Source organism: Chanos chanos, chromosome 4 (genome assembly GCF_902362185.1).
Source record: "Chanos chanos chromosome 4, fChaCha1.1, whole genome shotgun sequence".
Lineage (NCBI taxonomy): Eukaryota > Metazoa > Chordata > Actinopteri > Gonorynchiformes > Chanidae > Chanos > Chanos chanos.
Genome location: NC_044498.1, coordinates 2,637,000 through 2,651,949, shown reverse-complemented (window position 1 = coordinate 2,651,949; position 14,950 = coordinate 2,637,000). Strand labels below are relative to the sequence as shown.

The following is a 14,950-nucleotide window of genomic DNA, read 5'->3' as shown; positions in this document are numbered from 1 at the left end:
TCTGCTACCTTGAGTGCACCTCAAACTACTCTCTCTCTCTCTCTCTCTCTCTCTCTCTTTTTATATACTGTTTTTCATGTCCTTTCCCCCAGTTTATTTCCCCTGCCCCTCCCTAGTATAACCTGTGTCACTGAATCCTTTCAATTGCCCTCCCACTGATCGGCTCTGAAGGTGCTCACCAGAAAGCACAGCTGTTTGTCGCAATTTTTTTTATCGACATTTTAAACTGCTTCACCCTACCTCATTTTTTGCATTCTTTCCTATGGGACAAAGAACCCAGATAATCCAGTTTATGCTAAATATTTTGGGTAAATAAGACACACAAAGTCTACATATGTAGATGCTGTAAAAATGCTGTTTCTAAGAAGCACACAAATAAAATTTTATTATCTTATTGGTGAGTTGTCTTATCGTCATCTATGACATCAGGTAATTGATCAGGTGAGGGTGGTTATATAAGTACATTTCAGTTCGCCTACGCTTTGTCCCCATATACCCGAGGGACATATGCAAAACTTGAAGAAGAACAGCGGATACACTGACAATTGATAGAAACTGCATCACGGAGTCTGATCCAGTGTTACACGTAGGGATTCATAACACAAGTAAATAACTATTATGCAAAATGAAAGTCTGTATGGAAGAAGTACTCTTTCTCTCTTTTCTTTTCTTTTCTTTTCTTTTCTTTTCTTTTCTTTTCTTTTCTTTTCTTTTACTGAGCGCTTCAGTGAACTTTTACCTTCAAGTCCCTGAACTCAGATCAAGAGTGAATTGGCCACACACTGGTTAGAGGTTACCATTATCCTTGATTAGAGCCATAAAAGGTTGTCAGGCTAGGGTTAAGGGGTCAGGTGTTCAGTTTGGGAAGGGGTGGAGGGGGTTGTGTGCCCTCCCACAATAACAGCCATGCTGATTTAAAACACTGCTGTTTAAAACACTGTTCATTACTAGTAATAATAAATGCTTTGAACATAGAAACCATGATGCATTTGTCTAGCCATACAGAAAGCTCACTGGAAAGACTATTATTTTTAGTACAGCGTCTGCCGGAGTCAGCTATGAATCTGTGCAGCTGTCTGCCTCTCATGTGTGTATTAGGAGGTCAGGTCTCCACATGGGAATTGAACCCAGGCCATGGCAGTGAGACTGTGAGACTGACCTGAAGAATAGCCAGAGTGGAGTGGATCCCGATCCAGAGACCATGAAGGAGTCAGAGGCAGGATAAACTTAACAAAAACTTTACGTGAATTATTTGCAGTCAGACAAAAGGCCAAAACAAACAGACAGTGGTCAAAGTCCAGAGTTCAAGCGAGGGAGTCAAAAGACATTTGAGATACAAGGGGAGAAAGAAACAAAACATGCTTTAAATACAAGAGAAAAGCAAACACAACTTACTCAAGACAAAGACCAAGATTGAGCATCACGAGAAACGAAAGGAACGGCTGAATTACACAGATGTCAAAAGGGCACCTGAGTCCATGGTAAAACTGGTGAATCAGGTGAATCCTCTGTGTCGACCTCTGGTTAAAACCATGTTGTCTCCCTGGTGGCCAACCACAGTTTCCCAACACTTTTATTACAAATAGCAGAATATGACCTGTTTATTTATTTTATTGTGATAACATGGCTAGTTGGTTTAGCTAACTAATAAATTAAAAAAAAAACTGAGGGTGGAAAAAATCCCCAGGTATTTTTTCCATCCATAACTCTCATCAAACAAGTCTGGTCTTTTGTTTTAAATTGTACTGGAATGGTGTTTGGTCTGTGAGTGAAAAGTAGTTATTCATTAGGCATAACTGAAAAATATGACCATGACACAGCTAACACATATTACAGTCTGGAAGTGCAGCATTGCCAAAATAATCAGTACAAAAACTGTGACTGGTGAGCCCCCCCTAAACCTGCATGTAATACCTGTGGTTAGGTGTGTACTGGACTGCAAAAAAGACTGAGCGTACAGAAAGAAACTAAGATCGGAGTTTGAGAATTCTCATGAAAAACTGTAAAACACGGAAAGAAACTTTCAGACCAAGGGGTTGTGACACAGCCTGGTGAGAAGCAGGTACTGTCGAATAACTGACTTGCAGAACGTTATTGTGTCTCACAACTAGCTTCCCAAAAAGTAATTAATTTCGTTAATAAGAGGTTAATGTAATTAACTGTCGGCTGGAGCTTCAGACATTATTAGGAAGAAGCATTGTGGCGTGCGCGTTTTTATGTTTAGATAGTTAGATTCATGCAGCGTAGCGCTGGTAAACAGAATTAATGCATATCCAAGCGAAAAGCCTTGACCGTGTTAATCAGAATGCAGTACATGAAAAAGTAGTTTAGAAATAAGACTGTGAGAGCAGAGCTGACAAACATATAGCGTTAGAACTGTCTGTTATGTGTGTAATACCGTGCATGTAATGTAACATAACCTATTTTAATGCAGACAGTTATGAAGCTTAAGTGTTGTTTTCTTTGTTACTCACGACTCTCTGTTTTAGCAGCGAGTCGTGAGTAACAAAGTAACAGATGCGTTTAACAAACTAACACGCGTCTGTTTTTAGAGCTAGGGTGCGCCTCGATTATTCTCCACTAGAGGACGCTCAAACTCCAGTTGTCAAGTTAATTCGGTCAGTTTAGCGGTCCCGATTCCTACAAAAGTAACGACAAGTCCATGACAGAAAGTTAGTGATCTCGGAGTTCCTATCAGTCCGCTGATCGATAAATAAATAACTTATTTATTTATTTACAAAAACCGAGCAACAAACAAAAGACTAAATCGCTGTTCTCTTTACTCACCATCACGCACTTATGTACTTTTAATTAGACAAGCAGACTGATGCTAAAACACAGAAGAAGTGTCTGTAACTTTGTAAAGAAAATGTAACTTGTATGTAAAATGTGAAGGCTGTAAAAAATTTGGCTTATTTTGTCTAATTTATTTCTCCAAGGCCCATTCTAACTGATTCTCCACATCTAAACCATGATTTTGGAGTATATATTGAGAAGATCTCTCAGAAGTAATGCTCATTATTATTATTATTATTATTATTATTATTATTATCTGTTCTCTTCCTTCGACTCCCCCCTCAGTTGTTTGTTGCTCTGGATCTCGGAGTTCCCAGCAGTCCGCTGGGAGATTCAGAGTATTGCGAATGATAGTTTAACTTCCAAACAGCGTAATTCTGACGAGAGCTGCCCCGTGTCATCCAGGCAGGCGTCCCAGGTGTTTGTTTAAGGAATGGCTGCCTGGGCTCCAGTGACCACCGGTATGATTTGGGCCATCATATTATGATTAGTAGCAATATTAGTATTATTATTAAGAAGTTATCATTACATCATATTATTACTATTATTACATGGGTCTTTAATTCCCTCATCCCCATCCCTCTACCCCCCCCCCCTCCCTCTCTCTCTCTCTCTCTCTCTATATATATATATATATATGTGTGTGTGTGTGTGTGTGTATGTGTGTACAGAAAGAGATGTTTTAAAACTCATACAGCTCTGGTTCAGTACACACACACACACACATACATATATATGTATATGTATATGTATGAGTGTGTGTATGTGTGTACAGATAGATAGATTGATAGATGAGCCTTCAGGTTGTTGTTGTTCTTGTTGTTATTATTATTATTATTATTATTATTATTATTATTATTATTATTATCGTCATCACCGTGAAAGTCTTCTTGCATAGTCAGGGACACATCAGTTAACTGATCATGCCTTGCAGCGTCTAGTTTCCGGTTTCCTTCCTCAACGGCAAGCGCATAGCTGCCCAAAGTTGCTCGGCTAATCAGTTTGTTTAAACGCTGACCTGCTCTGCTCAAGTTTTACCGAAGGGAACCCGTGGCGGAATTTCTTCAGCTGAATTATTATATGTGACTCTGCTGGTTCCAGGGTCAAAGGGCAAGCTGTATTTAGTAATGTATTAAATTAGTTCCGCGGCTCCAGTAGGACGGCTTGTTTTCTTTGCGCAGTTGTGAAGCGAAGAAATGTCTGGATGAGGAATTGCCATCACTGAAAATCACCAAGTACTGTAATGACTGAATTTTTCGAGCAGAATGGCAACTAAGGTGAGACATGAGAGCTTTTGGGCATATGTTTCTGTACTACTTCTCGGTCGATCCATTTTGAATTCAAGCATTCACCTGGTTGGAAGATAGGGAAAAGAGTTGGCAAGACAGTTCCAAGTAGGAGCCGACTTAAATTTGTGTTCTCTGAGTTTCGTGTTCTCTGTTTTACATTAAGAATATGAACTTTATTAAATAAAATAAGTTAAACGTCACTGTGCATCTTTCTACCATTAAAACAACAAAAAACGTCTTTAAGTAAACATGGAAAATCTGTATCACTCAAGGGAGTCTTGTGACACTTCACTACTCCTCCATTGGCCATGACGTCACGCATTGCTTTGTGGGAGTTGTATTGCACCAAGATCAAAAAAAAGAAACGCTAATATAAAAGTGTTAAAAATGATATTTTCTCCAAAAATGAGCAAAAGTGAAGTGTCTTTGTCTACCTCGTTATTTAGGAGCTTATAAAGTGAAAATAGTGTTTGATTGGATCAGAAGCAGGAAAGGTTGACGAAGTACAGTAGCACTGAAATACTACTTTTAGGCCTACAGTAAAGAGCCAGCATTTGCCTGTGTAACAGTTTGACGTTTTAACCTTTTTTTTTGTTTCGTGTCGAGCCAGTTTCTATGAGTTGACCATTTTTATCGCCAAGGGCTGTGAATACATTCGTCGTCTTAACGTTGAACTGGTTTTGAAATGCTCTGAATTTGAATACAAAAAATAACCAGTACGTTCACCTTGCCGTTAATTCAAATAGTATAATATGGAGAAACACAGTCACCATGATAATAGTGAAAGCTGTCATTTGATGGGTGTCGTGTTTTGGGGGAGATTATTTCATTTTTTCCGTTGGCGATCAGTTTATGATTAACTGAAAGTCCTCATTCAGGCTTCCAGTAAAAGGTTGATTTCTGCAATTCTTCACTGCTGTACACTGACGTTGCTTTGTTGACTGATCAATACGCTATCTGTCGGCCCACACCTGTCTCCTCTCTGACTTATTTTTTCCCATGCTTTCTGTTCGTGAACTTTCTCGCTATACTCGGAAGAGGTAAATCGACGTTAAAGCATTTTTAATCGCCCCCTCCCCTACTTTCACTTTGAAAATGGTGGGAGAACGCATACAGAAACGTGACCGAATAGGAATGTAGATTTGAAAAGCTACCGCAGGGCTTTCAATACAGTAATGCCGGCGTGGGTTGGGTTAATTGTCCTCAGCCAAATAGTGTTTTGACTTTAACATGAATTCACATAACCCCCACACACAGACTCGTCTTGTTCACGTTTGTACCACGGCTCGCGTAACAGAGGGGCTCAGTGACACTGAGCGCGGAGTTTCCGCTGCACTATGACTGTGAGTTTGTGTGTGTTTGTGCAGGCTTCACGTTCAAATAAGGGGAGCTTTGTAGTAGATCGTTGCTTTGGTTTTTAACTCTTCGTACGGTATTCCTCAGAGGTCGACATTTGCGTTATTTATGATAACATGCGTGAAGTTCACACATGCACCCGAACTCTTCTGGAATCTTTTGTGTGTGTGCCTCGTTCGGCGTGTACCTGGCACGAACATAAGATGCTCCAGTATACAGGGTGTGAGCTGCTCCTGTATTTTTGTATTATGACGCAGCCTGTTAAAAATAACAATTACTCATTTCTTCATTGTAAAATGTTTGTTTTCGTGTGAACGATATTGAAAGACATTTCTTGGAAAAGACGTGGAACCAGCCAGGGATTGCCCAAATCTTCTCCCTACACAACACATGGTTTTGTGATCATGACATCACAAAGAGAATATGCAATGTTTTATGGGTGTGTTATTTGCACTTTGCCTGGTTTAGTCTCGCTAGTTTGCTTTTGAAATCACCGTTTTTCTTCCATGCTGTGTGTGTTTGTCTGTGTCTGTGTCTCTGTGTGGTATATGTACATGCAATCTAGTTGCTTGAAAAGTTGTGTGTTTGTATGTTTATATATTTATTTTCTCTCCCCCACACATATTTACACAGGCACAAGTTTTATATGACTTTACTGCAGAACCTGGAAACAACGAACTGTCTGTAAGAGAGGGAGAGACCATCACCATCACCAATCAGGTGAGTTTATGACTGACACGCATCGTCCGGTTACGCCTGTCACTGACCTCACTTAGTGTGTTTATCTGCATGTTTTCAAAGACAGAGGATTGGAAAGACAGATCTATTTCAGTATGCCTAGTGCAGTGCCTCAGTCAGTCCAGATCAGTAATCTACTGTACTTATATCTTTCCTCTTCTTGTTTTTGTTTTTTGTTTTGTCTTTTTTTCTTTGAAATTTCTGTAGAATATTGGAGGAGGCTGGATAGAGGCACAGAATGCCAGAGGAGAGATCGGTCTGGTTCCTGAGGACTACATTGAGGTGACGCTGGCTTGTGGCTCATCACTGAGTCTCTGTGTCTCACGCACACGCACGCACACGCACACGCACGCACACAAGCACATTTAAAGTGACTCGGAATGAGACATAAGCGAAGCGAACGGAAGAGCAGTGCTGACAGCATGAAAACGTTGCTTTTTTTTCCTAAAACAAAGTCCAGAGACAAACCAACAGGAAGTGTTCCCTCCAGCTTTTTTTTTTTTTTTTTTTTTTTTTTAACTGACCTTCATTTTGATTATTCAGTGATTATTCCTTTTTTCCAGTGTGTTTATCTGTTTGTAATTGGGTTACACACAACACATGTCCATTTTACTTCTATGCCAGTAAATATTTGTGTTACTAAGGAGATGTCCACTCAAGGGTCGCTGCCAAAAGAAAGGATAGGCCAGAATAAAAGAGTCTTAATATGTGAGTTTGGCTCAAACGACTCAGCCAAACCACTTCAGTTTGGCTTAGCCCAGAGGCTGCGAGTGTCTGGAATGTCCTGTTGATCAATGCAATGCAATTCATCTGCGGCACTGCCGTGCCATTTTCGTGCCGGTGTTCTGTTTTGCTGTTGGAGACGTAAAATGCATTCTCGAGTGCCACTCCAGAATCCCCTTAGCTTTGTTTAACTGGGTTGAGATGAGGTGAGTGAGACTAAACCGTAGCGTATGGTTTAAAACCAAACCACTCAGTGACCACCCTCCTCCCTGTTGATGGAGGGCATGTTCATGCACTAAGAGGCCACGCCCATCAGGACAAAAATCCTTCACCACAGTAGGATGAAGGTGATGGCTCAGAATGGCTTAGTGCTTATTGGTGGATACCTGTGCCCAATGAGGGATTAAGTGGACCTATCCCATGGCGGTGAAATACACACCACGCCATAACAGTCACCAGAACGCCTCACTGCGGGGAGAGAAACACAGAGACCTGTAGGTTTTCTTTGGACATGTACACTTTGGTCCCCCTTGTTGACAACATGGTGAAGGATGACACGTCAGGTCATGTGACTTTGCTAATAGAACACTGCCTCTGTTCTTTGCATCACCTCTGAAGTGGTTTATACACCATAGGTCAGCTGCAATATTCATCTCTGTGAAGTTGATAAGAATGTGGTTTTGAACGTGGTTTACTGTGGCTGATGCCTGACTTTTCCTTCGTGTCTACGTGCCAACGCCTCTTCACTCTTCTCTGTGACACAGCTGTGTTTTTGTTTTTTCCACTGAAACTTCGACCAAACAGTTGTCACTCTCTCCTGGGATTTCCTTCCCCAAGTGTGGTTGCCAGAATGATGAGTGTCAGGGCCTACGCAGCGTTTGTAGAGAGAACTCTTAAGCCTGATGGGTTTGGTCATGCTGTATTTCACTGAGGAGCTTGTTATTCGGCAGACCTTTCATCCTTCATTTACTCCACTGATTCCTTTATTTTGGCAGTCACCTGTGCTTACAAGTAGATTCCATATGTTGCCAGAAGATCACATTTGTGTGGGTTTGCATGTGTGTGTGCTTATGTGTGGACACACAGGTGCTTTGCGTTACCATAGTGACTGTGAAAGCCAGGCTTATTTTGCATTTTTAAGTCTGAAGCGATATAGAGTCAGAACTGACCAGTAGTTATATGTGGTAAACTGGTTGTTGTTTGCTCTTTCTTCACACACGCAGTGGAGTAACACAAGGCTGTTTGTGCTTACTCTACCCTGGACTGCATCTGTTATCCCAACCAAAACCCTTCAGAGGTCGTGTTTCGACCCTTTCAGTTACACCGAACATCTGGACACACACTTTTACTTCCTTCACTCTGACGCATGCACAGACCACATGTTTCACACTTCTGCCCTGTATATTTGCCTTAGAGAGACACACACACACACACACACACACACACACATTCACATACACACACATACACACGCACACCCAAAGCACTCACATTCACATTCACACAAAACTGCATTTTACAGGTTTGTCAAGTGTGTGCGGTTTTTAAAGGGGACAGATACAAAAACCACATGTTTTACACTTCTCCCTGGTGCCATGATCAGCAGGTGGACTTTGTTTAACAAGCTTGAATGTTGAAGTAGTTATCGTTTATCATTTATTGATTTTCAGTCTTACTTTGAAATTGCATTGAATGTCTCTGCAGTTTTATTGCACTGTGCGCAGTCGACAGGTGTAGTTGGGAAGATGTGAATATAGGAAGAAAAAAAAAGAAAGATTCACTTTAATGGTCTGATTCAAACGTATGTATTTGCGGATTAAGAGCTCTCTTGAACCCGGTTTCTGCCTGTGGAATTGTAAAGTCCTTGTGAAGCTGAAAACTGAGTCTTTTGTTGGTGGCAGTTTTACAGAATAGTTATATCTATTAACTGGCTGAACAGAATGTGATTTTTCATTTTTCAGTTTGGATTATTACCTGTGTGGATCGTCCATACATACATACAGTTCATGTGTCTATGTACGTACGTTTAAATTACTGTAGGAAGCATATCTCTTGTGTTCATTTCAGGGCTACTGAAGAAATGAGCTGTAATACAGAGAGGTGGCCTGGCCATGTTTGTTAGAGAAATGTCTGGTATAGATTGCTCATGTCTGGTCCTCTCTCCCTTGCAGGTCGGTAAACCTCAGGCGTTCGCAAGCGGAGGGAACGCCGCTCCATTCGACCTGTCGTTTTTTGACAGTCACACCGCAGCTCCTGCCGGCACCACACAGGCCCAGGTAATCCTCCACACGTGTCCCCTGCCCCGTCGGCCAGGCCGTATCATCAGTCCGTACGCTAGGCCACAAATCCTCTGTCAATGTAAAAATATAACTGGAAACCAGTGTAACAGTGGATTGGTTGCGTTTTGCTGCAGCAGAAGGGATATATGTATGTGTGTGTGTGTGTGTGTGTGTGTGTGTGTGTGTGTGTGTGTGTGTGTATGTGTATAGTGAGAGAGAGAGAAAGGTTTCAGGTGTCAGATGTTTTTGTCACTTTACCTGTTCTCTGTCTTTCTTTCTCTCTCTTTATCCCTCTCTCATTCTCTCTCTCGCCTTTCCATTCAGTGCTATTCAGCATTTTAAACAGGAAGTGAACTGGCGGAGACTGATGGGAGGTATCACAGTATTAAAGTGCACTCAGAACAGCTCAAAAAAGTGCTAACAGGCATTCTGTGGTGAGCTCACCACAGTAAAACACATGACAAAAGTGTCCAATCTGCTTGCGTCTGCGATAAAACCAATTAATGTTCTCTCTTGGTCTCTTGTTTGTGTTAAAACCCTGGTGTGAGGTGCGTGCCTATGTGTCTGTATTTAAAAAAAGTCTTTAGTGTAACATTGTAGTATCTGTTATGCTTTGAGACTGTAGAAATGGTTTTGATTGGTCAGTTGTGTCATGATGTAGAAATGGTTTTGATTGGTCAGTTGTGTCATGATGTTTTGATGACAGGACAGAGTTCCTGCTGTTTTCTGGGTGTCAAGAGTATTGCACGACAAACAGTTGATCTGATTCCCATGGATACGGTTAGCTTATTCAGTCTGACACACTCGTAGCATGCATTAGAGCTCCGTGGTCTGCAGTGAAGTGAAGAGGTTTGCTTTAGAGAGCTGATGGATCATAACTGTGTTCATTATCAGTTTACACAGCTGAATGCAATACTCTTGGGTTATTGTCCAGTTAAGGAATGGTTTTTGTGTTCAAAGAAATGTGGTGAACAAACCAGTAATTGCTGGTATACCCTGTGTTTTGATTTACATCTCCTCTCTCTTTCTCTCTCTCTCTCTCTCTCTCTCTCTCTCTCTCTCTCTCTCTCTCTCTCTCTCTCTCTCTCTCTCTCTGTCTGCTTTCATTCATTCATTCATTCATGACTGCTGTCTGTTCGTGATGTTGTTTGGTGGTTCAGTGCAGGAAAAGGATCTGGGGCATGTTAGATTCTTTTACCCACGCTACTGAGAAGCAGGAGGCAGTGCTTCTGTGGTGACAGTGACATCAACCCATAATGCAGAAGTTATGGGACATATTTCTCTGTAGGTCCACTTTTAGATGTAGAAGTGAAACCAGATGCTTCAGGAGATTGTAAGGGGTGCTTGTTAAGTGATTTAAATAAATTGCCAATTCTTAGAATAATCAGACGTGCATGGCTAAAGCCAGCCGCTGTTGGAACCGTTGTCCTGAAAGCAGTCAGACCTGCTCTACCGTCGCTCACACAGTCACGGCCAGCCTTGCGTTCGTTTGCCATGGCGTAACGTATGCAGGCGCTGAAGTTTTCTCAGACAAAGGAGGAGTGAGTGTATTCCTACACCGTTTAGCTTAAGTCGGAAGCTTCAATCTAGACCCGATTTTTACTGCAGATAGCGTTCTTTAACTCTGCAGTCTTGGGAACTTCTGTTTGTACAGCATTTTGAGAGTAGTCACATGCAAGTGTATGAGGAGCTTGTGGTTTATACTGTATTGGTCATGTGATGTGTGCCATCCAGAGAAAACACTCGAGATGTTTTTAATTTGATGGGCAATGGCCACAGTTGTGTCGAGTGGTTGGTGCTGTTGAGTTTGTTCAGGAAGCTTAACTAGTATCTAGTGTGCAGTTGAAAGGAATGAAAGCGTCAGTTTTAAGTTGCTGTGATATCGTGCAGGCTGATGATGGAAGCCAACCCACGACTCTCTGGGTGATTTGTTTTCATTCTGTCATTTGTGTGATGGTGTTACCTTTCTCTCTGAAGGTGGATTTAGCTCAGCCGGAAACTCCTGACACCCCAGCCCCCACCTTCACGTCCCCCGATGAGGTAAACGCAATGCCACGCAGCATGAGGGGGGGCCACGCATGGAGCCCTGCCCCATTCGTCCGTTGGTCCAAACTTCCTCGTCTACTCTCATCTCTCTGCTCCACCCCTTCAAACACACGCACACACCACACACGTAGACACACCCTCTCCCTCTCCCAAACCCTCATTTCCCACACCCCTGTCTCCCAAAGGCTGAATCAGGCCCTGATAACAGAGACACAAGTGCACAGAATCAACCAATCACAGACCGATCAGCACTGCTCAGTCGTAAAATGATCCGATTGCTCGGCACCGGTGTGTGCTATTGGGTTTATGAAAGTCATGAATCAGTCGTACAGTCAGCAAGAGAACCTTGCTGAGAGTCTGTACGTCTGGCTCACGAATAGGAGTGTATTAGCACTGGTTCAGGGCTCTGTGCATCACATTTTGGCTTGATGCAGGGAGGAAGATTCTCTAATAATGCATTAGGAGCGTGTTACAGACACACACACACACACACACACACACACACAGATACATGCATACTCCGTTTTTCGGCATGTTGAAGTCCTGCTCGAAATGCATGGCATGTAGAATTGCCTTTTCGCCTTTTGTTAGTCTATTTCTGTAGTCTGTCAATATCTTATTCTTGTATATTGCATGCAGTTCTGCCTGTAAAGCAGTACGGAATATACTTTGCTTTCAGTCTATTAGTCTATTCATTTGTTCAACGTAACACACAACCATTTTCTCATTGTTTGAAGCCATCAAGGTTCTTGACACATGGCACTGAATGGTGAAGAGAAAAAAAAAAAAAGAAAGACAGACAGAAAGAAAGCGAAGGCTTTAGAGAACGTCTCTCGATATTTAAGGACAGAAACATGGGCTCTCTGACCACAGAATAAAGCTTTTGTGTTCTGAAGGCCAGGGGTCTATTCACTGGGGCCATGTGTCATCAGACGTATTCAGGACCTCTGGGGGGGGAAGCGGGTGCCACCGAACCTCCACAGTCCAGGAAGCACTGGTGGGGGGGGGGGGGGGGCAGGGGCGTAGAGTCATCTACCAAGAATCCATCAGTCTGTTTGTGAGGAACTATTGTGTTGGCATGCAGTGTTTTATAAGCATTACTGGGGGAAAAAAAAAAGGTGGTTCAAAGGAACCAGGAGCTCAGAAATAGATGGTCTGTATGGTTCAGGCAAAGCAGTGTTAAAAGGGCCCAGTCTTCTGAAGTCATCAGTGTGTGTAGGTCGTTTCTCTACCCTCCCCCCCCCCCCGATGAAACCTCTCTCTGTCAGAGTTCCATACCCTGTCATCTGAAGACGATCGCTAAGTCTCAAACGTCACCTTCAGGTTTATTCAACAAACACTTTATTCCCCCTGTGTACTGTCGTGTTTCTCTGCTGTAGTTTGTGGAATGTTTTTTATAGGAAGCTGATGACTGAATGAATTAAAACTGAATGTCGCTGGGCTCCGTCATTCGCCCGCGTCTGTTCTGTGCCTTTGTTCGGAGAACTTGAAGAGTCAGAGATGCGTTGAGTGGATGGGTATTGCTTGACCTGCATTTCGAAACGGTCTGTTTTTGTTTGCCGAAGTAAAGGTCAATAAAACGGGTCATTAAAGTTAAACATTAAACGTTGTGGCAGTCCATTACCCCGGCTGTACTGATTGTGTGGAATTCTCGCGGGCCGTTTCAGGCATAGTGGGCCGAACAGTTTATGCTAATGTGCCCCTGAGCGTCTGTTTTCATTCTACATTGCTTATACTGATGTATACAGATATCCTGTGATTTTGGTAAATAAGTGAGGAGAGGGAGTTTCCTTCATCTGTTTAAACTAAGACTCAGTATGTAGTGACAAGGAAATGGCACTAATCCCATGTAAGTTGAAGACCTGGGACTGATCGATTAAAATTATGATTTTTTTCTTTTCGTGCTTATTTTGGTTATCCACAGCTTCCATGACAACTACACTCCGCAGTCCTGCTCTGAGAAACCTAATTCATCTAATCAAAGGCTCAATGATCAGCCAACCAGTTGAATGAGATGTGTTTGAGTGGGAGGAGATTGAAAACATGCCACGCGCGTCCTTTCAACAGCTAACTGTATTTTTTGACTGAAACTTCCTGTTTCTCTGTCTCTCTTAATCAGGCAAGTAATGGCAATGACCCATGGGCAGTGTTTGACTCCCACGCCACTGGAGGCTTCTCCAATAACTGGGCAGCCCAGCCCGAGGGCACGGAGACGGGCCAGAGCAGCAGCGCATGGCCCTCGACAGCACAGGGGCACCCACAGGCCTATCAAGGCCCAGGTGAGAGAGAGGGGGGTGCAGCCTGAGGCCATGTGAGAGAGAGAGGGGGTGGAGCCTAAGCCATGTTGGCCCTGTGGGTAAACTTAAGAAGGTTATGGCTCTGGAATTTCCAGGACACACTGATGGTTCCAGTGTGCAGCACAAGAGTAGTCTCTGTGATATTGGTGGTCAAATTTAGTAGCCTAACATATTCGGATGTGAGGATATCGATACGATTGTGACGCCTTGTTTTCCACTGTATGCCTTATCCTTTAGGTAATCTGTAGGTGTAATCAGGCTGGCCTGAGAAGTTCAAGTTTGGAGAATAAAACACACAGTTTTTACTGCTCTGTCACGAGTTGTCAAGCACCTGTTTATCATTTACTGAGCAGAAGCTGTAGCATAAGATCATTTGCGTAAGGGGTGAGGTGCTTGGTTTTTTATTTCAACCACAGCCCTCTGTGAAAATAGACGTGCCTAAAAGAAACATGACTTATCAGATTGAGGTCTGACCTGAGACCTGAGACCTGTAACGTGAGACCTTCCCATATAAATGCGGATGATCATTAGTCTTGTCCATCAAATGAACATCAAGTTAATGTCAGGTTCTGTCATCTCATCTACATGTGGTCAACCTGATGAAATCATGTCCTTCTCATTGTTTTTCATCATCCAGACTTCACAGAACACAAACCATGACAAGTCAGAATTCTTGTCTAATCCAGCTTCGTATTCAGTTGGTGTGTTTTCAGTGCTGGAAAGCATGGTTTCAGTTAGCAGAGCTTTGTAGAGTAACATCTGTTTTATCGCAGATGGACCCAGACAGTTTTCCTCATCGAAACACAATGACAATTACAGTCCCCTTAATGGAGATTTATGAAGCCCTTAAGTGTATGGTTTGTTTTAAGCTGTTTGTGTTTTTTGTAAGGCTTGTACTTAAAAGACCTCTCTTCTTTCTTTTTAAAGACATTTATCCTTATCCGTATCTCATTGATTGCACAGGTACACCTCGCATTGCCTGATGGAGTTTTTCACTTTGCATTCCTTTGTGTGATGGTGACAATGGTGTGTGTGTGTGCGCGCGCGTGTGTGTGTGTTTCTATTAACATGATTCTGACGTACATTTAGACATATTTTAGACTGATTAGCTGGTGCATGGGTTTGAGAAACAGTAGTTGCATGTGTTTGTAGAGCTAGATTTAATTTGTACCCATATACAGCGTTTGTAGAATGTGGGATGTGTCTTTGCGTATGTGGCATTAACACCTGGACTGAGATCAGTTTAGAGGTATGTGAGGCTTCTGGATTAGGAGTTGATCTGAGAGCACTGTAGGTGGAGTTTGTCGGCCATCAGCAGATTCCCGCCGTCTGATTGGCTCTGCTCTGCTGTCAGGTGCGGAGTTTGACGAATGGGATGATGAGTGGGACGATGTGAAATCATCGGGGGGTTACGCCGAGTCTGAGG

At 42.6% G+C, this 14,950-nt stretch overlaps 1 protein-coding gene across 2 annotated transcripts in view; it reads left to right on the top strand.

The window, feature by feature from the left end:
- The first annotated feature begins 3,797 nt into the window (after window positions 1-3,797).
- snx9b (sorting nexin 9b) overlaps window positions 3,798-14,950 on the top strand; it is a 20,606-nt gene continuing 9,453 nt past the window's right edge. Inside the window, exons 1-7 of one of the 2 annotated variants that reach the window (XM_030772934.1) lie at window positions 3,798-4,073; window positions 6,075-6,161; window positions 6,387-6,461; window positions 9,074-9,178; window positions 11,159-11,221; window positions 13,347-13,506; window positions 14,879-14,950. The exon at window positions 14,879-14,950 is cut by the window's right edge and continues 67 nt beyond it. In XM_030772934.1, coding sequence (XP_030628794.1) covers window positions 4,062-4,073; window positions 6,075-6,161; window positions 6,387-6,461; window positions 9,074-9,178; window positions 11,159-11,221; window positions 13,347-13,506; window positions 14,879-14,950 — 574 coding nt within the window. In that variant the 5' untranslated portion in view covers window positions 3,798-4,061. The remainder of the gene's footprint in view (window positions 4,074-6,074; window positions 6,162-6,386; window positions 6,462-9,073; window positions 9,179-11,158; window positions 11,222-13,346; window positions 13,507-14,878) is intronic. The other variant, XM_030772936.1, reaches the window with a different exon arrangement.